This window comes from Talpa europaea (assembly GCF_964194135.1).
Source record: "Talpa europaea genome assembly, chromosome: 14".
Taxonomy (NCBI): Eukaryota; Metazoa; Chordata; class Mammalia; order Eulipotyphla; family Talpidae; genus Talpa; species Talpa europaea.
Genome location: NC_140082.1, coordinates 76436026 through 76462519, shown reverse-complemented (window position 1 = coordinate 76462519; position 26494 = coordinate 76436026). Strand labels below are relative to the sequence as shown.

General features: G+C 46.6%; 1 protein-coding gene across 1 annotated transcript in view; it reads right to left on the bottom strand.

Annotated features, from left to right (window-relative positions):
* The window catches only part of OCA2 (OCA2 melanosomal transmembrane protein), a 168540-nt gene extending 143571 nt beyond the window's left edge, over window positions 1–24969 (bottom strand). Inside the window, exons 1-8 of the mRNA XM_084253372.1 lie at window positions 24646–24969; window positions 19167–19265; window positions 15649–15807; window positions 12816–12873; window positions 10619–10691; window positions 3604–3764; window positions 2134–2213; window positions 1468–1621 (exon numbers count right to left, since the gene is read on the bottom strand). Of these exons, the coding sequence (XP_084109498.1) occupies window positions 1468–1621; window positions 2134–2213; window positions 3604–3764; window positions 10619–10691; window positions 12816–12873; window positions 15649–15807; window positions 19167–19265; window positions 24646–24866 (1005 nt within the window). The 5' untranslated portion in view covers window positions 24867–24969. The remainder of the gene's footprint in view (window positions 1–1467; window positions 1622–2133; window positions 2214–3603; window positions 3765–10618; window positions 10692–12815; window positions 12874–15648; window positions 15808–19166; window positions 19266–24645) is intronic.
* Between the last annotated feature and the right edge of the window lie 1525 nt (window positions 24970–26494).

Below are 26494 nucleotides of genomic sequence, written 5' to 3'. Positions count from 1 at the left end.
TGGTACTGAGGCCACTTTCTTGCCTTGATATTGAAGCAGAGTTGGGTAAGATATGAACACTGATGGAGGCTGGAAAGGGTGTGTGGGACTTTCCTCTAAGTCTTTGCAACCTCCTGAGAATATGTAACTATTTCAAAATGAAAAGTTTTTTTTTTTTTTCCAAATAGGTAACTTAGCCAGTATGTTATAATGTGGAGCAGCAGAGGTGGGATGCCTAATTCTGAGGGACTCACAAGGACACACCAACGGATGTATCTGGTTTCTTCTCAACTGTTGTTTCTACCAAGGTGGCAGCAATGTTGAAATGGCTCTCTACAGGATTTTTATAACCTAGGAAGAGCTGTTGGGAGCAAGGGAGGTTTTTTTCTTAATGACTATTAATAACTAGCATTAATTAATGAAAGATTAATAAAGCTTTTAAAAGTATGTAATTTTCAAAGAGTGCACAATTATGCAAGAAAAAGATGAACAAGCCCTAGAATAATAGAGAAGTCTTTTTAAGAATAAATTGGCAATGGAATGTATTTTTTAATTACTAATGACTATAACTGATTAAAGCACATTGAACTTATTAAATTATATATCTAAAATGAGATTCAGAAAAGAGAAAAAAATGAAACAAACTCAGTAGACACCACTGGAAGTTGCTAAGGCAACAATTCATTACTATGAAAATTAAAGAAAAATAATTGATCTTGGATTTCTGGCATGAACTGTGTTTTACATTAGTAAACTGGGTGGGAAAAAGTTCTTCAGTACAGAATAGTTTTTTCATAAATGCAGATGGAATAATACAATTAGAAAGCTTATTGTAAACACTAATGAAATAACTCAGGCAGGTACTGGGCCCATTAGGTATTAAACCATTAGGAGCGGGCCTCCCAGGTGGCACAGTGGGTTGAGAGCAGCGCTGTTAAGCTGTCTGCAGCCTCTGCAGCCTCTGCAGCCTCTGCAGCGCGGGTCTGATTCCCGGCCGGCGAGGGAGATGCCCACATGGCACAGCAGACCTCTCCTGTCTTGCCCGCTGCTCCCCTCAGCAGTGTATTTCATCAGTCTGCCTGTTCTGCTCCCCACTCTGTCTCTGGTGAATCCTCTCACCTTCCTGCACCTCTGGTCTGTACCCCAGCTCTTGTATAAATAAATAAATCTTTTTTAAAAAAAATCTTTAAATTAAAAAAAATAAAAATAAATAAAAAATAAACCATTAGGAGCAAAAGTAACAAGAACTGGATTGTCGTCACCTGACCCCACTGAGCAATCTCTGCATCTTAAAAAGGGGGCCACTGAGACCCCAACCTCCTGATGCAATTCAGTTTTACCTACTGATGAGGGAAATGCTACTTTCTAGAAGTGAAGCCACATGCAGTTTGATTAAGAAGCAGGAGTGAATCCATCAAGTTCATCCAACAAATGAAAATGCACTTACTCCTGGGCACATAAATTTAGGGGCTCATACATGAAAGTTACCTCAAATATGATCAGTGCGTAGACTCCAGTGAGGATGACGGCAGCAATGGTCACCTGTGCTTCCACACTTGCTCGGAGGTACTGATGAGCCAGCAATAGAGGCACAACAGGGGTCTGCTGGAGGGAGGCACGGACCCTGATGGACACAGTCTCTCTGCAGGATGAAGCAAAGATCTTACTGCTGGCAGGAAGACAGATCCCAAATCAACAGCCAGGGCTTCTTCCTCTGGTGTTCTTCCCCTACCACCCACACTCATCCAGAGCCTCACCAATCTCAGAGTGATCAGCCCGACACCTGTCCTTGCAGACAGGCCTTCTGAGCACAGGTGAGAGGGCTGGGACCCAGGACACAGCCCCCTGTGGCAGGCTGCTCAGTGCCATCTTACAAGTCCAGCAATCAGGAGCACAGACTTGCACACTGGTTTCTGCCATTTAGTTTTCCCTCTGCCTCCTCACCACATACCAGACTGCTTTATCAGCTACCAACAGCAAAACCAACTATGTGAGACACTCAGGTCAGAATAGGGCCATGCAGGATGGAAGGCAGGTCGTAGCTGACAGTGGGAAACAGCACTAGGCCCAAGGAGCTGGCCGGTCACCCAGAGCCCCACGGGTCAAACTCTATAGGGCACTGTGTCCCCAGGACCCCGCTCCCTGAGGACCTACCTGCTCAGGATCTCAAAGTTCCTGCTCACCACCGCACGCTCACTTCTGGGGTTTAAAAACACTGTCCAGTTGTAATTGACCTGGAAAAGTCAAAACTCCATTTAAATCAGTCTTCTTCTGGGCCTCCTTGGTGGTGCCGGCAGTTGAGCACCACACTGCGAAGCAGTCCACAGCTTCTGAAGCGCGGGCTCAATCCCAGCCAGCCGGTGAGAATCCCACATGGCGCGGCAGACCTCTCCTGTCACGCCCGCTGCTCCCCTCAGCAGTGTATTTCGTCAGTCTGCCTGTTCTGCTCCCCACTCTGTCTCTGGTGAATCCTCTCACCCTCCCGCGCATCTGGCCTGTACCCCAGGTCTTGTGTGCATAAATAAATCTTTTTAAAAAAATAAAAATAAATAAATCAGTCTTCTTCTCTGGTTAATCTGTCTGGTGCCCATTTAACTATGAGACCAGTCACAGAATAAAGAGGGACAGGAGGGATTTTCCTGGTATGTGGTCCATGGGTGTAGAAGCTGACGGGATAAATGGTAAAAGGGGAAAAGGGCGGCCTTTACCCAACTCCACATCCCAGGAAAGATGAGACATGTTCCCTCCTGGCACAGGGAGGGCGCTCCTCACAGGGGAGACAGAGAGGGCCAAAGTGTCATTCCTTCATCAGCTGTTTCTCAAGTAATTAATTCAAAATAACAGACGGTACTTCTTTTAATTATAATAAAGTTAAAATCAACAGGCAACTATAAACCAGAATATTCTGCAGGGAGGGAGAGGGTTAGGTAGGATCAAACAGGGGCCGGAAGAGCACAAGGGACTATGGTGATGGTGCACAGGTGAATGGGGGGGGATTTCACCTCGAGAAAAATGCATACATTGTACAAAAATGAAGAACAATGTAAAAAATATATAAAATTTAAAAAAATAACAGTGATGCCACTTTGGCCCACTTGGGGGCTGCCTGCTAGGAGCCCTGGAGATGGCACTGTCACTGCAGGCTCTCTTCATCCTCGCAGGACAAGCCAGAGGCCTGGCTCGGGATGCTGAGCACTGCGGCGGGTCTCAACCGCTAAAGACGCTCAGGAAGTCCACACCAAGGAGCCACAAACCCGAGGGGTCTGTGGTGCTGGGTGACTTCCAGTTCGTGAAGGAAGGCCCAGATTTAATCACACTTTAGACATAACAAAAGTCTACTTTCAAATATGCAATGTTTCTCTGAATTGCCCAGTGAAATCATTCTGAATTAAAAAAAAAAATCTCACCAGCCTGGTTTTACTGAAATGGTGAGAGTTTTATAATTGACTTGCAGAATGGGAAAAGGAGACTTTCAAAGACAAAACAGAAGATAAGAGTTGAGGGCCTGTCTAATAATGGTGTCACTGCCTGTGGCTCCCCATCAAATCCATTCAAGAGGAAACTCAATTTATAAAGAGATGAAATGAGTTTTTACAATCCCTTTCAAATAACTAAAAGAGTCACCTGCTGCGGCCTCCGCCGCCTGGAGCCTGAAGACTCGGCCTGGGTCACCTCCACTACTACGTGCTCTTCTCTCCCGGGACCGCTCGGACCACCGACCACCAAGGCCCCATCCAGGCTCACCTGGAGCAGCGTGGCATCCACGTGGCTGCTGAGGTTCACAGCTGGGGGCATGTCAAGGAGAACCACAGAGCAGGGAGGAGAGGTCTGCATTCCCCCCACCACTTGCCCAGGCACATCTTCCTGCAAAGGAGGCTCCCCATCTCTGCTGGCCCCCACTACTGCCTCCTGTCATCGGCACAGCACTTTTATCCTGTGTGCTTTGCAGCTTCTGGTTGAACATGGTGAAGGTGATTTTGAATCACATAGACTCCATCTTGTCTCTGACTGCCATGCTGAACTGGGGGATGGGTCACCGAGGCAGCCTGACTCAACTCCATGTCTTGTTTTCATGAGTGAGTACAAAAGAACAGTGACTCTCTTCCCATCCAAAAGTTGCAAACAATGGGGAGAGCCTCCCTGGTGGGATAGGAGTTAAGTCTCAGCGCTTCCATCACGAGGGTCTGGGTTCAATCCCCAGACAGGGAGCTGACCCACATGGCTCAGCAGACCTCTCCTGTCTCGCCCACTGGTCCCCTCAGTAGTGTACTTCAGTTGATCTGCCTATTCTGTTCCCTACTCTGTCTCTGGTAAATCCTCTCACCCCACACCTCTGGCCTCGACCCCATTTCTTGCAGGCATACGATAAAAAAATAAAAATAAATCTCAAAATTTGCAAACAAAGAGTAAGCTAAATTAGACCACTCTTGTGTGTACGCCTTTAAAACTCCCCATGCCCTGACCCTGGGGAGCACCCCTTGGCACGGCCCCTTGCTTGTGGATCCAGGTCATGATCCCCATTCTTTTTTTTTTTTAATAATTTTTTTCATTATTCATTTTTATTTTTTTTTAAATAATAAATTTTATTTTTATATTCCTTCGTGGAGCAGCAGTTGAGTGCTGGGCTGCGAAGCTGCCCCCAGCCTCTGCAGCGCCGGTTCGATCCCAGGCCAGTTCAATCCCTGATCCCCATTCTTGAATAAAGGTCCTTATGATTATACCACAGCCTTATTATTCTACACCATCAGGTGGTGGCTCTGGCCCTATGTTGTGTCTCTTCCCCCTTATTCAGCCCACCCAGTGCCTGGGCTCACAGTGAGCGGCAGACGGGGGCTCCGTGATGACGATGAGCTCATCTACATCCATGCCCGAGTCCTAAGACACCAGGTCTCCATTTGTTAGGTGAGAAATCACAAAGAGAATTGGAAATAAGAATTCTGAAATTGCCTAAATCAGTGCCATCCACCGCAGCGAGAGAACAGAAATCCCTTCAAAGCATGTTGAGGGGCTTCTCAACCAGGAAGCAGTTATCAAGAAAAGAGGCACCTCTGCTCTCTCAGTGTCCTGCCACGAGATTGTGCCCCCATTGCAGCCTGGCCCCTTAGCTCCCACAGGTCCACATTTGTGGGTCTTGCAAATGCAGGAGACTATGCTGTTGGCCCTCTCTCCTGCCCCCACAGTCTCTCACCCGTGCCATAGGTCTGGGAGCACAACATGGACCCCACACAGTGCTGACCCAGTCATTCTGACCCAGAAGAAACAACTTTTGTAGGTGGGAAAACCAATCTCCAAGCAGCCTGCGCTTTGTATGAGGCCCCAAAAATCTTAGCAGCAGCTCACTGGTTATAGTAGGATTCAGTAGCCAATTTCTTTGCTCTTCCTTAACCCACTAAAAGCAGCAGGTGACTCATGGAGACTGGCTCAGGGAGAAGGCAGAGCCTCGCTTCTGCCAGAGCATCTATAGGGTTTGTACTAAGATTTGAGGGGTGCAGGATAAATAGTTTTTCAGGCTTCTCTGCCCTCCCACCATTAGGATTGCCCTGCCTGATGGGGCACCTGCAATTGTTACATTGTTACAAGCTGTCTTGGTTACTTCTGTGGGCCATGGGAAGGATAGCCCATGGGATAGCCACCCAAGAGAAGCAGCAGCAGAAGGGGCAGGAGAGATAGACTGGGAGAAAGAAGCCAGAGAAGCCCAGATTGAATACTTGCTGGGGGTGTGGAGGCCTACCTGCCTCCTGGCCCCCCGGCACTCCTGCCTACCATGTACCTGTTTGCCACACTACATGTAAAAGCTTAATAAAAGCCTGTTAAAGCCACCAAGGGCTCCAGGACTCTCCTTTACCGGGTCTGCTCGAATCATAGATGACCTGCTCAGTACCCTTCCTGCCCCTACAAGGGATAACAGAGAACAGTAATCTTTTTTCACTGCCTAGTTCCTCCAGCAAAATGTACAATAGCTCTCACGTAAGGAAAGGGTTCTGTCCATAGTATATATATATGAAGCCCAGAACAGCCATCCATGGCATTGGCTAGAAAGCTTCTCCACCCACCTTTGCTTTGGGTCTCAAAAAGGACAAAAGAAAAAAAGGAAGTTACACATGAGGCAGGATGTACTCAGGGAAAAAAAAAAAAACAAAGAGACAGTGCTGCTTCTGCCACACGGAAATTATTCCCGTCTCCAGGGCAAGGAGAGGAAATGGAGTGGGAAGAAGTATTTCAGCAAAGGATGGGTCCTACAGCCCTTGTGAACACTCAGGAGGTGGAACAGCGCCACCTGGAGGTCAGCACCAGAAGAGCAGCGGTTTCTCACATGAATATTTGTGGAGCATCTCTTGCTTCCAAGAGTGAAATGAACAAAACAAGGCCATTGTCCTCCTAGTCTCATGCCCTAGTGGGGAGACAACCAGGTAACAACTAAGTCATCCTGTGATTAATCACCCCAATGACGTGCACACAAAATCCAAGGGACACAGGAACACACACTCTTTCATGCTTTTCCTTTTTTCTAGATGCCCACCATGAGCTCGGATTCAAATCCACCTGGATATTCTGGAATCAACAGTGACTTCTGGACCCCAGCAAACAGAAGCCTTAGGTTGTGCTCCAGTCCTGCAGTCAGCTTTTACTCTGACCTTCCAGCCCCTTTCTAACTGCCATGCTTCTAATACCAAGCCTTCTCCACAAATGCCTTCCCCCAATCCAGAGGATTAAATCTTTCCTCATCACCTGCCACTCCAGTGGGTGTGCTTGTTCCTTCTGTTCTCTGCAGGTACTCTGTAGCGTGTACTCACACCATACTGTGGTTTGTTGTAGATTCTTCTCTCCAATTGATCTAGTTCCCCAAGGGAGGAAACTGCATCCTATTTATGTCTCTACTTCTCTGGAGACTAATGTCATTCTAACACTTTACATTCCCTTAACAAGTACTTATTTAAGTAATAAATATTTGCTTACAGCATCATCCAGAAAGTTCTCTAAACTTAGACTGGAGTCCTGCCAAAGGAATTACGGAAGAAAGAAGACATAGAGAAAGAGCCTCCTTCCTCTTGGCTACATCAGCCGTGGTTCCCCTGCTTTGCCATTACCTATACCTAGGCCGACTTCAAAACAGAGCTTGACAGCCCCTCCATTAACTCTCTGCCCATCTGTGACACCCCACCCAAGGCTTCCTCCTCCTGAGTACTTGGCTAATCATCATCCTTCTAATGAGGATGACCACGTATAGGATCCTGGCTGTCGTAGTGCTGGTGGTTGTCCTGGAAGCCCAAACCTGGTGGGGAAAAATCCATATGGACAGAGCACTTGTGAATAGCAGGCAATGTGCTGCCACCAGACATGGTAGAAGGGGCCTTCATCTCTACCTAGACTGTAGAGTCCTTTCGGGTTCATCCTCCAGTTTGCTACAGAGTCAAGCAAATATTCAATTAACAGCTAGCCAGGATTTCCTCACTCACCAAACTTTAATCAGGCTCCTCTGAGAGCCTTTTCTCCACTAGGCCTTGTTCTTGACCTGACCAGTCCAGTTTATCCAGAATCCACCCACTCTTGATACCCAACCTCCTCAATTTTCCCAATTTTCCATCCCCTCCCTCTCCCTGCTGATTGGTCATATAGATCCCCAGCTGCCTCTGTTGTACTCAGACTTGAGTTAAATCTCTCCTTTATTGCAGTAGTCATAAATAAAGTCTTCCTTGCCCATTTAACTTCATCCAGTGCCATTTTTAGTTGACACACCCTTTGCGTAACTGAATGAACATAAGAAAATGGGGCCAATGTAGACCCATCTTGATGAAAATGGGAGCAGTATTATTGGGAAAAAGTGTGAAAGAGAAAGGAAAGAGAAATTCATACAAAACAAATCTATCTGGTGCCGGCATTTGAGACCAAAAAGAAAATAATTGCTCTTGATTTATAGAATGGCATTGGTCGGCAGAAGGCTCTGTGGTGATAGAAATCTTTCTTATCTCTACTGTCTAATACAGGAGCCACAACCACATGTGGCTGTTGAGCACTTGAAATGTGGTTGGTGTGCATAAGGAGGTGAAACTTCAACTTCACTTAACTTCGTTAATATAATGTGAAAGAGCCACAGGTGGCCAGTGGTTACCATATTGGACAACATAGTTCTAGAGTATTCTAAGGAACGCGGGATGTAAGAGAGAAAGAACAGGGGTGGACACAAAACCCTTTAATGTGTGCAGTGTTCCCTTTATAGACTCTGAGAATCCAGGCCTACTATGAAAGCGGTGATGAGAAACAGACCATACGTCACAAATGAAGGAAGAAGTGAAGGAGAGAGGAAAGCCGGTGAGCAAGCTTAATGGATCTGCTTTTATATAAACTGGTTTGCTGACCATTATTCATTTGACCAGTGGTCTATAAGCCTTGGACAGATCTCCCCCATAACCCACACAGACAGTTATTCAGGTACCAAGAATCTCAGGTGGCTGCAATCTCGGCCACTTCCTGTTTTGCAACGCTGCTAAAATAAACCCTGCAATTACTGAGATGACGCAGCCCATAAGGACACATAAAAGTTCACCAGGAAGAGGTAGCTGTTAGTCTCCCACTTAGGGAGGCGATTTTTTCCCCAAAAGCATCTCCTGCAAAACACACACCCCTGGGGTCTGTCACCCAGGCTTTCACCTGCTCAAGCCCAGGCAGAAAACAGGAAAGAAGGACATAAGGGATCTCCGCCCACGAAGGCAACTGTGAGAACATCGCTACTGGCTTTTTCAGGCCTGCATCACTTCCTGTCTAGGGCCTGCATCAAAAAAGCCCCTGTGCTGAGATCACCTGCATCAACCCTACCACCCCTTACAGATCTTTCCTAGGGCCCAGTGCCTGGTGGCTCCCTGGAGGCCTCCAGGGAAGACCTCCAACCCCTCATCTCTCTTTTCACAAACCTCCACAGTGGGTTCTCAGTCTAGGGTCTTGGGAGAGGGTTTGTGAGCTTCCAGAAACCAATGGGGAATCCAGTGAACACTGTGCATTTCCTGAGAAGCCAATGGGAAGCTCAAATCAGCCCTAGTGGAAGGATCAACCTTCTCCCTTCAACCAAACCCCACGGGCTCCTCTGAACTCTCTTCCTGAAGGGACCTGATTCTGAGGTCCCTTCTCAGAACTTCTCAGAGGAACTTCTCAGTTCCTCTCTGCATTGCCCAATTTTTCTAAGAGTCCCATGAGTCAGTCAACTCTGAATCCCTTTTCCCCACATCCATCACTCTCCAAATCTAATTAGAGTCCTTGCAGCATCCCCAACCCCGGGGTGATGGCTGGTCACCCGGCTCACCTGTGGACAGGTTCCACAACAGCAATCCTGAGAGGTCAGATTAGCCACAGCCACAGAATAGAGGCTTCACTTCTTCCCATCAAATTTGCCTCCAGGAACCCGATGCGAAGATTGAGAGATGCCCAACAAAGCCCCTCTTTGGTTGGGGACAGGAATAACATCCTTTCCCAGACTCTACCCAGACCATCTCTTCATCTCCCCTATGGAGCAAAAGCCTTAATTTTCTTGGGAAACACATTAAATCTTGTAGCCTGAGAACGTGCTGGAAGTCCCGCAGCTGGGGGTGGAGAAGGAGGAGGGTAGCTCAGGAGGGAGGCCTGAGTGCATAGCCTCACAGGCAGCCAGAGAAAGGCCGAGCAATTCCCAGCATCTGGGCACTAGAGGTTACCATGGCAACCACAAACTCCAACACCTCCCAACTTCTGTTTAGACTTATACCAACCCCAAACTGACACCTACAGAAGTTAAGATGTGCGCATCTCCAAGCTTAAACACTTTATCAGTGTTATGGACTGGACATCTGTGTCCCTCTGAATGACCCATGTTGAAGCCCTGGCCCCCAGTGTGGCTGTATTTGGAGATGGGTCTCTGAGGAAGTCACTGAGGTTAAATGAACTCCATAGGGTACAGCCCAGATCCAACAGAATTAGTGTCCTTATAAGAGGAGACACCAGAGGCACCAAAGCAAAGGTTCTGTGAGGACAGCAGGACGGTGGCCACCTGCCAGCCAGGAAGAATGTCTCACTTGAAACCAAACCTTGACCTGGGATGTCCAGCCTCCAGAGCTGCGCGAAGTAAATGTCTATTGTTAAGCTACACAGTCTACGGTGTTTTGTTATGGCAGGTAAAGCTGACGAACCACAGCTGGTTTTTAACAGAAGATTATTAGGTCTTAAAAAAAAGCAGGAGGAAGATTATGAAGAGCCCAAACAATCCCCAGCACCTGATAACACAGCCAAGGAAAGAACCAATGAAGCTGAAGACAGCTCAGTAGAAAGCACCCAGCTACAACGTCAAATGAAGCAGGGACAGGATAGGGTGCTTAGAACTGAGTTTCCAAGAATCATGGGAAAGCCAGGCCCTAAATAATGTGCCACCGTCTGTGGTGAGGACCTGTGGTGAGGACCTTAACTGACCACCCATCACAGTCCCACTAGCCTCCCTTCCCCCTATTGTGCCAGGGCTACCTCTTTCATTAAATGTCCTGGAAAAACAAAATGCATGGGTGGGAATGGAGATCTATGCAGCAACCTCTGTCAACATCTGTGATGGTCTTTGAATGCCCCTTCACTTTTTGAATCTCAACAGTGGCTGCCTCTCCCTGTTGGTATATGTTTTGGATACTGTAGCTTTCCGCCGGTGATACAGCCAATAACTGCCAGAACTTTTCTTCATCTGGATACAGGCTAAATAAAGTCTGAAATAATCAAAAATAGTTCATGGTAGACTTGTGGGGGGAGAGAGATAGGAGTTAAATAATTTTGATAACAGTTAAAAATAGAGGTGTGATAATGCTGACTGATGTGTCCAAAAATCACCAGCTTACTCTGAGTCGCTTTTCTGAGATACTAAAGATAAGAATTGTGATTTTTTGTACTGTTTTCTGCTATAACAGGCCTTAATTATTGATATTTGTTGATTTTAAGCATTTGATACCCAGCCACAAAATTGCCAGAAATAGGTAAACATGGCTTTCTTTCCCCATTGCTGAGTAAGGGCTATAACCTATGTGAAGGTTGTGGTCCATGTTTGTGGAATTTGCAGGGCACGTTATACACCATAAGAATGTACACTACAGTGGTGATAAGATGACAAAATTATAGAAATTCAAAACTAATTCCCCAAATTCTACTTCCATGTGTCCATAGTCCACCAAAACCATCTCTCAGGAGAAGACCAAAGACGACACCGAGCTCAAATCAGCTCTCAGGGGCGCCAAAGGAGACCCAGCCCACCCTGCTCTCTTGGAAATCCCCGGGCACTCCCCACCAGGTCCTGGCCAGCAGTAGGGCCTTCAGAGCCACACAGTTCTGTGGACAGGAAGTCCTCTGGTAAATTGGTAGCCAAAGCAGTAAAATCATGACATTCTCAGAGTTCAATGTAATTGTTCTTTGTTTCATGCACAGATTTCATCTCTCTGGACCATTGCTCCCCTCCTTTGTGGGTTATTAATGAGTTGCTTGAACTCAATTCAGTTCAGCCAGCATTGACTTCATACACCACCCTTGCTGTTTAAGATGCAAGATTGCTGTCTCTATGTCACCCTGGGGAGACTCACATCACACACCATCCTGCACACACAGAGGCTGCTCCCCATGCTCGCACACACAAATCATGAAAACCAAGTGGCACAGGGTCAGACACTTTGGCTTGCAGCTGTGCACAGCTGTCACCACGGCTGCCTGCACAACAGAATACACCTCGCCCCTGGCTCCACACTTCATAGTCACAGAAACACCACTCAAGCACCATGTCCTTCCTCGGAGCCTCACCCACTGTGGTCCCCCAACAATGGCCTCTAACCCTCTTATGCCAATGCTTAAAACTGTACTCACCCAAAAGTAACTTTCCAAGTGCAGTACTACCCAAAATGGTAGAGACATGGCCTGCATGTTGCACACAAGTACACACACACAACAGGGCATCGTGCCCTCACACCCATGTGCACATGCACACAGTCACACACACACTCAACCACTTGGCAAAAATATTTGCATGCCTGTAATGTGTCCCAATGGGGACTATATCAGGACGCACACCACATATAAGCTGGCAGTGAGATACGTGACCCCCGTGTCAAAGGGCACGCTCAGGTCACTTCAGGAGCCCCAGTTCAGCAACCCTTCAGGGATGTCTGGGCAGTAAAACTGGAGCAGCCTCAGAGAAGGGGCAAGCATGGAACTCCACTCCTCTCAACAGGGAAGCCCAGCAGGATGGAAGCCCAGGGCACCATTGCAAAGGTGACAGCTGGACACGTCCCAGCACAAATAAAGACAGTTGATGGCATGTACTTAAGAAGAGAATTTGGGGGCCTCCCTGGTGGCCTACGGGTTAAGTCTCAGTGCTATCACTTCTAGGGCCTGAGTTTCCATCCCCGGCCAGGGAGCTGATCCACATGGCGCAGCAGACCTCTCTTGTCTCATCCACTGCTCCCCTCAGCAGTGTATTTCAGTCAGTCTGCCTGTTGTGTTCCCCACTCTGTCTCTTGTGTCTGGTGAATCCTCTCACTCCCTGTACCTCTGGCCTGTACCCAAGTTCTTCTATGCAAAAAATAAAATTAAAAAGTAAGTAAAAAGAAAAGTACAGAATTTGGTAATTTACTTCCCCCTGCGGTGGGAAGTAAGACCCCAGGGGTCAAGCTATTACCTTCTAGGGAGCAAAGCAGCTCACCTGGCTTCTGTCCTGTGACTGAAGACAATAGCAGAGGAGTCAGCCTGCCATCCCAACTCCCTCAGATATTCTCCAAAGATAGATGTGAGCTCCCTACCTCCGGTCCTTGCTACCCAGCCCAGGGCATCCAGGGATCAGCCTAGGTACTCACAGAACACGCCACCACAAAGACAAACAGGCCCACGACTTTCAGCCACCGCGCACAGCGCCTGCAAGAGAAGAGTCACAAGGATGGTCCTGCCTGCACATACCGGGACCTGTGAACCCCCAGACCTTGAGAACTCCACCTGAAAGAAGAGGCTTAAAATTCTCCCCATACATGGTATAAAGGAGGCCACCACTCACCTGCAAATCTGTCGCCTCCAGAAAAGCAGTTAGTGGAGGAACAAAACCACTTCCATGCATTTTGATACAGCTTCCTACTGAAGATGTGTGTGTGAGGCTTGGTGCCTCACTGGCCTGTTAGAGGCACCAGTTTCCTGCAGTCAAGCCTTACCTGGGTTCTCAGATTCATATTTATCAATTATTTTCCCCCTAAGTTTTCTGGAAGGTGTGAATATGGATTTGACCAGCAAATATAATACTGACAGAGACAATATCAAAAGTTCAGAGAAAAAATTGCAATGCTGTGGCTGGATGTACATACAGGCAGGGCCTTTTAAGGATTCCTAGGGAGATGATATAATACACAATCAGGGGCCTTCTTGGTGATGCAAGGGGTTAAGTCTCAGCACTACGAAGCTATCACCAGCCACTGCAGCACAAGTTCGATCCCTGGCCAGGGAGGTTCCCACATGGCACAGCAGGCCTCTCCTGACTCGCCTGCTGCTCCCCTCAGCAGTGTATTTCAGTCTGCCTGTTCTGCTCCCCACTCTGTCTCTGGTGAATCCTCTCACCCCCTGCACCTCTGGCCTACACCCCATCTCTTGTACGCATAAATAAATAAAATGAATCTTTTTTTAAAATACACAATCAGGTCACACACTTGTGCCACACTATGAAGACCCCTGATGACTTCATGCTCCAGTGACCATGACACACTTAACCTTGGGCTTCGGGTCCCAGGCGATGCTGGGCGTGGCCCACCCTGTGAAGCCCTCCAACCCTCTCTCTGCTCATATCACCTCTCTAGGACCCACACCATCACCATCCTGCAGTGGGGTGTACACAGGCACTGGGGTGCTTGTGCTCAACACACAGACAAATGCTCACACTTGTTTGTGGAATGAAGAAAGTCCAAATTGAGACATCTTCAAAACCTTCTTTCTGACCTCTTCAAAATAGTAAAAATCCATTCTGCATTCTTTTAGATTTAATGAATTTGATGAATAATCATTTCACACTTCCAAATTATGATTCAACAGCTCTGATTTAAGTGGGAATCAAAATGACACCTCTTCTTAAAGCATGAAGCATTAATAGAGCTATTCTAAATACAAATTTCTTTCTAAATAACTGACATACACAGCAGAGTTGACAATCCAAAATATCTTTTACAAGTTTCTTCAATAATCATCATGGTACTCATGTCAAAAACAAGGGTATTAAGTGTGTTAGTTCAGTGGCAAGCTCAAGGCAATGATTCCATGAAACAGAGAAGATAAAATACCCATAAATGTAAAGTGTCCAATGCACTTGATTCTATTTTTCCAAGATGTGGGACTGCCATCCCCTGGAGCTGCGAGCTGACCCGCTGGGGAAGGGCATTAAGGGTGTCCAGGCTCACCATCCTATTGACCCATGGAGCCAAATCCCCATTCTCACAATTTTACATGATTCAAATAATTCCATAGCACATCAGCAAGTGTTTGCTGCACCTACAAAGGGGGCTGAGACCAGTCATCTAGAAGAGCTACACAGGGCTGGGAGGCAATCTGGGGTAAGACAGCTCCAGTGTCCAGCAGGTGAGCCTCTGGGGCCAACCAGCCCCAGCTCACAGATGTGCACCCTTGGGCTTTAACACCCTTCCCCTGCTGAGGTGCCTGGCTAAGGTGCCTTTGGAGGGATGACTAGCAGGGCCCTAGCAACAGGTAGCCTTGCACGGGGGCACTTTGGGCACTCTGAATCGGCCCTGCAGATATCTTCAGGAAACACAGGCCCCCTGATGTAGAGAAGTAGCACTGAGCTTTGACAGCTGTACAAGGCTTACTAGACTATCCACTGGCTTCTGCACAAACCCACGGAAGGCTGTGGAGCAAGGGGGACACCAGGGAACAAGGAGACAGTTGTGTGGAAGCACTGGCCCTGAGGGTCCCTCCGTTACAAGGGGGCAGGCTCAGAATAGAGACCCAGAGGTCCTTGTCCCCACACCTGATTCTGTTCCTGGGGATGTGCTTTCAAACACAATGCTCTCAACAGAACCCTTTCCTCAAGTAGGTGTCGCAGCCCAGCAGACAAGGCAGGAAGACCACAGCAAACCTGCTCTGACCAGGTGACCTAGCACCGGCCACTCAGCTCTCCTTCACTCTTGCAATCACCCACCCCCACCCCCTTCTATGCATGCACAGCCTCGGGGTTCCTATTCCCAAAGGGCTGTAAGGTGCCTTCAGTTTCCCTCAGGATGGCCCTGATCCTGGCCCCAGATCTTCTAGTAGTATGCTTGTTCTCTAACTACAAATGACAGTGTCAGCTTCTAAAACACCAGGGGGACCCCCTGAAGCAAACCAGTGGTCAGGAAGACTTCAGCATGACAGGCAGGAAGAACAGATTAGGATGTTCATCAACAGAATTTGTCCTCCAGCTTTCTCATAGATCACCAGCTCCAGCCCGATTTGCAGTACCACCTTGAATATCTTCCAGCACTTGGGGAAAAGGTAACCTTCCAGGAAAAGTGTCACTTGACTGAATGTGAAAACCTCTCCTCCTCCCTGCTACTTGTCAGTTAGGAAGGATGAACGGAGAGGATAACCCAGTCCAGCCCCAGGCAAGCAGGATGAACTGAGACCATCGTCCTGCACCAAGGACGAGACTCCGCATTGTCCTACCTCATCTTGGAAAGACGGAATCTGCTGGGAGCATTGTGCAGAAGTTCCCCCTTCTCTGGGGAAGCAGATCCAGATGAACCCGCCCACTCAGCTGAGCTGTTTTCCCAAGACTCTTCAGTAGTGATGAACTCGGGGTGGTAAGGGGGCCTGCACCAGGACCTGCAAAGCAAGGCTCTTTGGTTATTTTTATATTAAAAAAATAAACAGCATGTGGTTATATGGTAGCACTGAATCTCAGTGAAATGTTAAAGCAAGCCTGATTTTTTAAACATAGATGGTGTTGTGCTATCCACTGGTAGGCATGGGTCTGCCTTGACATCACAGGAGAGTCGCCTCAAGGAAATCGGAGATGCTCAAGTCTTCAAAATGAATTGTGAGCTTCAAGAAACATCAGCTTGTTCCAAGTTTGGAACTTTGCAATGAAGCTGTTTCTGGCTAAGGCCAGCCCCAGCTCTTTTTAGTATCTCCCTTCTCTCTCAATGTGCAGGAGTTCTCAATACATAGTCACGCTGGTTCTGAAGCAGAGTGAGAGGTGTGACCTTTCCTCCTCTCTGTTGTTATCCTTCTGTAACAAGATGTAGAGGAGATGTGCTACCTGGCTTTTCTGCCCAACATCTACGCAAACATGAGCAGAAGTGGGGGATATCAGTGCCCACCTAGACCAATCTGAGAACAGGACCCATATCTAAAGAGATGAATCAAGGGGAAGTCACAAACTTCTATTAAAATTACACGTAGATGGGGCCTCCCTAGTGGTGCAGGGGTTAAGTCTCAGCACTATGAAGCTATCGGCAGCCACTGCAGCGCGAGTTCTGTCCCAACCACGGAGCTACCCACGTGGCGCAGCAAACCTCTCCTGACTCGCCCGCTGCTCCCCTCAGCAGTGTATTTCAGTCAATCCGCCTGTTCTGCTTCCCACTATGTCTCTGGTGAATCCTCTCCCTGCCCCCACCCCTGCACCTCTGGCCTATACCATAGCCCTTGTATGCATAAATAAATAAAATAAATCATTAAAAAAATTTTTTAATTACATGTAGATACATCCATTTACTTTGTTTGATGCCCTGGGCATCTAACAATAGTAATAGTATACACTCTAATAAGTCAGCACCAAGGCCCATAATTTGTATATATTGCATAGATATTTTGTAGGATTACAAAACTGACATAATAGCTATGATCTATAAAACCAAATGATGCCACTCCAAACCAGCTAGCTCAATAGGACATTGTGATTCTCCTGACACTTAGCATTATGACCATGGTAGACCTGGTTCATTTAAAAAAGAAGGGGTAGTCATTCCTAAGAAGTCCAGAGTTCCAGAGCACACAATTTAAAACCAATGTGTAACACTACTTACAATAGTTAAGATTTGGAAACAATTTAAATGCCCAAAATCAGATGACTGGATCAAGAAGATGTGGTGTATATATAACACAGTGGAATACTTTCAGCAATCAAAAAAGATAAACTCGTGCCATTTGCAGCAACATGGATGGAGCTGGAAAGGATTATGCTCAGGTAAAGAAGCCAGAAGGAAAAAGAAAGACATCGCATGTTTCACTTACAGGAGGAATATAGGGGAACCAAATAAGGGATCAGGGGAGAAAAAAAGACAAAGCTAGCAGGCAACAATAAATCAGAGACATTCAGCAGGGGAGAAGAAGGTAGAGTGATTAAAACAGGGGAGGGAACAGCACAAGAGTCTATGGTGATGGTTTACGGGTGACTTGGTGGTGGGAATTTTACAGGGACTACACCTGAGAGGACAAATCAAACATTGTACAAAAATGGACAATGATGTAAATATATATATATAAAAATTTTTAAAATAAAACAAAACCAATGTGTAACAAGATAACAAATGATGCTGACAGTGCACAAATTTTGGAAATGATCAATAATCTTTTCTAAGAATTTTATGACTGGGAACTCCTCAGATGTGTAAGGAATAATGTCATGACCCCACAACTGCTGAACAAACAGAATGTAATAAAATTGGAACTAAGGAAACTGTTCTAAGTGGAAAGATGGTGTTAGTGTCAGTGTTTCCAGAGCAATGCTGTGCAATAGGGCACTGAACTGTCCTCTGCCCTGGCCAGCACAGCAGCCACACATGCTCCCTGACCACTTGAAATGTGCAACTGAAGAACTGAATCTTCAATGTAATTTAACTTTGCATCCCATATACATTAAGGGGCCCATTGTGCTGGTTAGTGCAGACGCTGGACTTGCTCTGACCCTGTAGCATTAGCAGTACCTCCCACCCTACAGCCCGGAAAACGACACATTCTCTCCTGAAAATATTTAAATCAGTGGATATTATCCTAATAAGCCTTTTTATCAAATTGAAACTGCAACAAAAAAGTTGGCAAAAAAACAAGTATCAGAGACCCTCCACCATCAATACCTCAATTAGTTTTTGGTGCAAAAAAAGAAAAAAAAACTCTTTACAGGGGGTGTGGCAAGACGGTGGCAGAGTGAAGATGCAAGCTCATCTCCTCTGAGGAAGGAGAACAAAACCAGGGGGACACAACGTTTCATCAGGAGCCTCCTGGAGGCCTCCGGGTTGGAGATCATCCCACACTGGAAGGTGGTAAATCCAGATTCCCAACCCCCATCCAAACCCTGCAACCGTGAACTTCTTTGGAGGGTGAGACCAGAAACCCATACGGCACTCAAGCACACCCAGAGAATTCTGCTGCATGCTAAAATGTGAGCACCCCTTCTAGGTGCAGAGTGCTGGAGAGAGGATGGGCAGCTTCTCAAAGTCTGTGGGAGGGAGGCGACTGCAAGAGACACAGCAGCCTGTCTGCTGATGTAGGTGCACAGGAACAGTGGGCAGGAGAGGGAGGGACATGACGATGTCACCAAGTTTATGATATGACATGACTTCTGGAAGTGTGTCTGTAGACAGAAGAAGAAATCAGGCTAGAGGCCTGAGCCAGGACCCTTTGTGCTAGCACAGAGTCTAAGTTATCCTCCCAATGAGCTCTGTTCAAGTGATTCCAGAATCACGTTTGTCCCCAAAGGAACTTCAGATATGCAGGAAGTAGAATTTTCTTCTAGCTCCCACACTTTTCAACCTTGTCATTATGACATTTGAGCCAGGTAAGTCTTTTAGGGGGTTATCTTGTATATTGCAGCTGTTTCACAACAGCCCTCGTCTCTGCCCTTAAATGCCACTAGCACCCCAGCCTGAGTTGAGACAACAAAAACTATCTCCAGACAACACGAACCCCTCCCCAGCCTGTCAGAGCTGTGGGCACGCCTGAATGTGTCCATGTGTCATTTAATCACCGCAGGACTATGCTCCCGGTTATTTACAAATTCATAAGCCACCCAGGACAAGCACTAGCATGATGACATCTGTTACATTGAACTGACAGATACCAACAAATCTGGAAGATACCAAACATGTCAGGTAAAAATTTAATCTCAGGGAGAAATTGTCCAGCGGAAGTGCCAAGGGCAACACTCAGAGACTTGTTAATTTGTAAGTAGAGAAAAAACTCACCCTTTTTCTTGTGAGGAATTCCTCAGCAAAGGAGTGTTTTCTGTGACCAAGGGGTCTTTAGACCTGCGGCTGGAGAATTGGGGTAATGATGAGTGAGACCTGAAATGCACAGTGAAGGAAAAAGGGGTCACCAAGACAAAAACAATGCATGTGCTCACCAATAACTGGGGGTTGGACCCAAGAACGCACCAAGATTCAGGGATAATTACATTTAGTGATGAATTACTAAGGCTCTAGATTAACTGTTAAAAGCTAGAGTTTTAGGAGTCTCCCTGGTGGCTTAGGGGTTAGGTCTCAGCACTATCACTTCTTCAGCCTGAGTTCAACCCACATGGCACAGCAGACCTCTCCTGTCTCACCCGCTGCTCCCCTTAGCAGTGCATTTCAGTAGATCTGCCTGTTCTGCTCCCCCTCTATCTCTGGTGAATCCTCTCATCCCCTGCACTCTGGCCTACACTCCAGTTTTTCTATGCACTAAATATTTTTTAATAGCATTTATTTTTTAAAAAAATCTAGAATTTTAGAAGAGATAATTAGGAATAACTCTTTTTTCCAGAGCAACCCAGGTTGGAAATGCAGGGCAGAAGCTCACAAAGGAGACCAGATGGGGCTGACACCTTTAAACTCACTTCAGCATTAACATTGGTTTCCAGCCCCTTCACCATTCCATGCAGAGGTTTTCATCAAGCAAACCATTCAGAGTCTGATGGGCCCTTTTATAATCAGAAAATTCTATTTCATAAGGTCAAAATATTGAAACATTATACATTTAAAATATCCTAATGGCTTCCCTTGGGAGACCAAGCGCAAAAATCAGGGCAATGGAGTCATAAAGAAATGACACCCAGAATGGCAGGGAGGGAAGTACCAGGGGGACTGAAGCCAAAGGCTTACACTGCACAGGGCCCCCCTCTGCTGTAATGGCCTGTTGACTAGAGGAAAGGCCACTATAAAGTTATGCCCCAAATCAGCAGCTATTCCAGAAGGAAATAACTGCACGGGCATAATTGAGCTCACCAGCATATACAGTCACCTCACTAAAAGAAGCATGATGCTTTAAAAGCAACCAGTTTTTCATGAAAAGTTGCAGCAATCATTTTCATTCCTAGTTATGAAGATGTCATTTTATATGCAAGTATGTTGCCTTTCCTACAGGAGCCCAGACTCTGTGGGGTTTCTCTGGATGCCATGAGACACTCAGCTGGGGAAATAACAGTAATTCACTAAATAGAGACCAAAGGAGGATTAGAGAGAAGTCAGATACTTAGCACACAAGGATTTGTCAAAGTTAACTTCAGAACTTACTGATGTTACATATATTATTCTGCCCATATGAACTTTGTACTATTTTTATTTTTTTAAGATTTATTTATTTATGCATACAAGAGCTAGGGTGTAGGCCAGAGGTGTGGGGGGTGAGAGGATTCACCAGAGACAGAGTGGGGAACAGAGCAGGCCGACTAACTGAAATACACTGCTGAGGGGAACAGTGGGTGAGTCAGGAGAGGTCTGCTGTGCCATGTGGGTTGGTCCCTGGCCTGGGATCAAACTCTTGCTGCAGTGGCTGCAGATAGCCTCGGCAGACAGTGCTGAAACTTAACCCCTTGCGCCACCAGGGAGGCCCCTATGTACTAATTTTGAAGGAAGGTGAACTTATCAACTTGAACAGAGGGAAATTATGCACAGGAGATAATGAGATAAAAAATTGGAATTCAAGAAATGATGAGATGTAAGGCTGCACTGAAAGTCTCTAATACAGGATGAAAATAATAGATTTTCATGATATATTCAAAATATATTTCATTATATATTCAAATAAATAATCATTTCCATTTATCATTTCTAGTTAGCCTAAAAAATGAAGAAACATCTATTTTTAAACACCTCCTAAAATTTAAGCAACCAGAAGGAGAAAACAGGTATTAATAGGAATGCTGAGACCTCAAACGAATCACCAAACCAAGATTCCTTCTCCATTCTGTTGAAGTAGGAAAAGGAAATTTAAAAATTTCATCCTTTACAAATGAAGAGTCCCTGTTGTCCGACATAATAAAATATTCATCATTTATATTCCATTAACCTTGTAAATGCCCCCTAATTGAAAAAGATGTTGGGGTTGATGTTAACTTTTGCTTAGACATCTAGTTTTTTTTATGGATGTACAAGGTAATCTTTTTTAAAAAACAACTAAAGACTGCTTTTTTTTTTTTTTTTAAGATTTACTTATTTATACAAGCACTGGGTACAGTCAGAAGCGCGGGAGGGTGAGAGAATTCACCAGAGCCAGAGCGGGGAACAGAACAGGCAGACTGATGAAATACACTGCGCCCACTAAAGACTGCTTTATAACTATCCTAAAAGATGTGTGCTCCATGACACAGCAGCAGCCACAGCCTGTGAGCCCCGACTCCGCCCAGGGGTCCTTCTGCCCCCTTGGAGTCCCGCTCGCATTCTACCTAGCAATTCCCATCTTCCTAGCTTGGAGCAAGAAGGCCCTCAGTGCTCAGCGCTGCATCAATAAATTCCTTAATTTTAAGGAATTCCATAATAAATTCCATGATGCTAAGCGCCCCACTGAGAAGCAGGCAGGGTGCAAGAGACACCCAGCCTGGAAGTGGCCCTGCCCAGGGCCCCCTGATCCTGCACATTCTTGAAGTGTGAAAGGTGCCCTCTCAGTCCCTTCCCCACCGAGAGGCAACCCGCTCAGGTGAGGCAGACACTGTGCTTCTAGAAGAGCCCACGTGTTTGGGTTTTAATTGCTTTTCTGAACATACTTTTTCTGTTTCAAAATCATCACTCTAAATGAATAATGGTACAAATGGAACACAAGTTCCAGAATGATAGGATTTGGGCACAAAACATCTGATTTCTTTTTTTTTAATTAATTAATTTATTTATACAAGAACCGGGGTACAGGCCAGATGCATGAGAGGGTGAGAGGATTCACCAGAGACAGAGCGGGGAACAGAACAAGCAGACTGATGAAATACACTGCTGAGGGGAGCAGCGGGCAGACCATGTGGGTTGTTCTGAGGCTGGCAAGGATAGAACCGGCACTGCAGGGGCTACGGACAGCTTCACAGTGTGGCGCTCAACCGCCTGCACCACCAGAGAGGCCCAAAACATCTGATTTCTAAGAGAATCAGAAACTGGGAATGCAGTTGGAGTTTATATTTTACTGATACTTTTAAAAAGGAATCTTTGAGAAACCACCCAAATCTTTAGTGCAAATGGGTCTCATTTTTTTTTAAACATTTTTTTTAATTTATTTATACAAGCACTGGGTACAGTCAGAAGCACGGGAGGGTCAGAGAATTCACCAGAGTCAGAAAAGGGAACAGAACAGACAGACTGATGAAATACACTGCTGAGGGGAGCAGCGGGCGCGGCAGAAGAGGTATGGGCGCCATGTGGGACCCTCGCCGGTGGCCAGGGATCGAACCGGTGCTGCAGAGGCTACAGGCAGTTTCGTAGTCCAGCGCTTACCGCTGCGCCACCAGGGGAGGCCCGGGTCTCTTTATTTTTTAATGCACAAGAACCTCTTGTAGGAGATACACCCCAATGCTCTTGGAAGCCATCCTTTTAAAAGTAATGATTCAGGTCCATAAGACTCAATAACATTGCCTTGCATTGCTGCCCTGGCCCCCAAGGTGACAACGGCCCCTTGTCCTTGTCAAGACCCTCTTAATAGCTTGCCCTTGAGATGTGCAGGAGACCAGTAGCCCCTCTCACCTGTCCCACTGAGTTGTCATTGCAGCCCTCAGCACCAAGCCCCACATATAACGACTCTTACAGCATCACAGTCTCTGCTCCCTTGCTGGAAACAGCCCTGCTGTTCACCCACCACTAAAATATTGGCTCAAAACTGCATATACAGGTTCCCCCTGGTGGCGCAGGCAGTTGAGCTCAGTGCTGTGAAGCTGTCCACAGCCTCTGCAGCGCAAGTTCGATCCCCGGCCAGGGAGCTACCCACATGGCACAGCAGACCTCTCCTGACTCGCCCACTGCTCCCCTCAAGCAGTGTATTTCAGTCAGTCTGCCTGTTCTGTTCCCCACTCTGTCTTTGGTGAATCCTCTCATCCCACCCCCATCTCTGGCCTGTATCCCAGCTCTTATATGCATAAATAAATAAATCTTTGAAAAAAAAAAGATTTATTTATTTATGATTACAAGAATTGGGGTACAGGCCAGAAGTGGCAGGGGGGAGGTGAGAGGATTCACTAGAGACAGAGTAGGGAACAGAACAGGCAGATTGACCAAAGTACACTGCTTGAGAGGAGCAGCAGGCGAGTCAGGAGAGGTCTGCTGGGCTATGTGGGTTGCTCTCTGGCCTGCCAGGAATCAAACTCATGCTGCAGTGGCTACAGTCTGCTTCATAGGTTGCGTCTTAACTCTTGTGCCACCAGGGAGGCCCAATAAATAAATCTTTTCAAAAAATGCATATACACCTCTCTTCCTTTCAAACATTTATGCCCCATTGTCATGTGGCAACCAGGTGGGCAGGGGGCCAGGAGGCTGGCAGACCTCCTAGTCCCTGGCAGGATCTTTATATTCTCTTTGGGCTCTCTGGCATTCTCTCATGGTCTCTTTCTCTTATAGCCTCTCATCCTCTCGTAGCTGTTCCACCATAGCCGTCCTCCTGCTCTCTGTGTGACGCTGCCCTTAGAGTCTCAGCCTCCACATGTCCACCATCAGGCATGTTCCCAAGAGCATTAGCACAATCAAGGCCAGGTGACAGCCACAGAGGCCAGCAGTGTAAAAGCCTAAGCATCTCACTTACCCTACACACATCTACCGCAGCAGGTGAGTGGATGTGCAGGTGCCAATCAAGCCCTGCTCTCAGGGCTCGACACTGCCCTGGGAGTAAGGTGTTGGAGAATAAGACGGGAGGGAGGGGACATGGCAGCCCCTTCAAGAGCACAAGTAAGAACAAGCACCATCATCCTGAGACAGAAATGGGATTTGTGCTCAGAAAACTCAGAGGTCAAGCAGGAAGGGACAGTAACTTGCAATTAGACTGCCCCTCCCCGGATAAGCCAGCTGCACCCTCCAGGTGGGTCCTGAGCCATGAATGTGTAGTCAGCACACCCCTCCCCTGCACAAAGAGAAGTGTGCTAGTTCTGGGGGGGCAGGCCCCACCCAGGGCTGAGAGGGCTGCACAAGATGCTCAGAACCCACAAAAGCAACTTCTGGCCAACAGATGTTTCCTTGGGGACTTTACAGGGCCTGAGGGGCTGAGGTATGCCTATATACATGCTTTTTTACATCAGTAATACTTTTAACACATTAAATAATATTTTAGAGTTACCTTAGCCACATTTTACAAGTACTCAAAATTGGCCAGGAAAGTGATCTCATGTTGGAAAATTGTCGTGCAATTTCTGGAAGTTTTTCACACAAAAAATGCAGGCAAATGTGCTCATGAAATTCTAACATTTGTGAATTTCACATTTATAAGATAAAACTGTGTTAAACTAACCTCTGTTCCATAAGGAAAGAGCTAAGATCCTGATCCACAGGAGCCCAGCCGCTCTGACTGGCCACCCCATTGGAGTAAGGACTCAGGGAGGAGGCCTGCTTGATGCTCTGTTGGGGTCTGGTGTCACCTCCTGGGCCAGCACATGTGGGAGCAGATGTCTGATGGTGCTCCATCTCCAGCATACCTGGGCTCAGCCCACCATTTTTATTCTCTAGATGCATGTTCTGTTGCCACTCTTCTCACCAGGATCAATCAGAAATAAGCCACTGTTGATGAAAAGCAGAGTATCTTTTACACCTTGGGGAATCCATGCTGCTGAACAGTACAATAGAACAACCTCTTATAACATGGTTTATCCAGCATCCCAACATTCTAATATAGCACAGGTGACAGTGTATGTTCATCTCCAAGGACAAGCATGCTAGCAAACTTCACACTAGCTGTGACCTAAGAATTCAACAACAGAGGGCAGTGTAGGTGAGTTGTGATATGTGCATAGCATGAAGTACTATGCACCCATGAAAAATGCTCTAGAGGAATACTGATTGATATTAGGAGATGTTAAGGATATGGAAAGAACTATTGATATACTGGGAGATTTTTCTTGAAAGAATATGTATATATTATGTGCATAGAACAGAAGACCAAAAAGACACAGCCACCACACAGGGTGGTGGAGACAAAGGTGATTGGGGCTTCTCCTTTATCTCTAGGTTGGTATATTATGTCTACAACTCAGCAAATGGGGGCACTGATAGCCTGAGAAGCCATACTTTCCACTGGAACCAGAATTTATTCCACATATAGAAAAGCAATGGCATTTGAAGAAAATCAAGTGGCTGAGGAAGCCTTCCTATCTCTTCACCACCATGACTTCCCTTGCTGGAACCCACTGCTTAAGCTGAAATGAGGACTCTCTTTGAAACTCTCAACTTTCCAGCCTCTCACTGATTTGATTACTTCGTCTTTATGTACTTGGGTGGCACAAACCCTAAAATGAGCAACATGGATTTTCCTCTTAATAGTTTGGGGTTCAGGCCTCCCTGGAGGCTCAGGCGGTTGAGCACTGCGCTGTGAAGCTGTTTCCAGCCTCCACAGCGTGGATTCGATCCTGGCCGGCCGGTGAGAGTCCCACATGGCGCGGCGGACCTCTCCTGTCTCACTCGCTGCTCCCCTCAGCAGTCTATTTTGTCAGTCTGCCTGTTCTGTTCCCCGCTCTGTCTCTGGTGAATATTCTTACCCTCCCGCATCTCTGGCCTGTACCCCAGTTCTTATATAAATAAAATAAAATCTTAAAAAAAATAGTTTGGGGTTCCTTGGCACCCCTCAGTTTCGCCAATATCATAACTACATATGCCCCAGCAATTGCACTATGTATTTATCAGATAACTGAAACTTGCATTCACACAAAAACCTGCACAGGGATTTCAGAGCCACCCTGCCCATATCCATAATAGCACCAAATTGGCAACTATACAAATGTCTGTCATCAGGTGACTGGCTACACAAACTGTCCATCCACACCACAAAACCCTACTCAGCAGTGGAAAGGCACACCCTGTCCATACACCCAATAACCTGCATGAATCTATAGTGAATGTGAGGAGTCAGGGGCAAAAGCTAATCCCACAGGCTCAGTGCTGTATGATTCTGTGTGCAGAGCATTCTTGAAATGACAAAATTATAGAAATGGAGACCAGATTAGATTAGAACTGGGGTAAGTACACGATGCTGGCAGAAGGGATGTAGGTGTGGCTACAAGAGGGCAACTGGAGGGGTCCTGGTGGTGAGGACATTCTGCTTCTAGAATATCCTAGTGGTCCTATTTTACTACAGTTTTGCAAGTTGT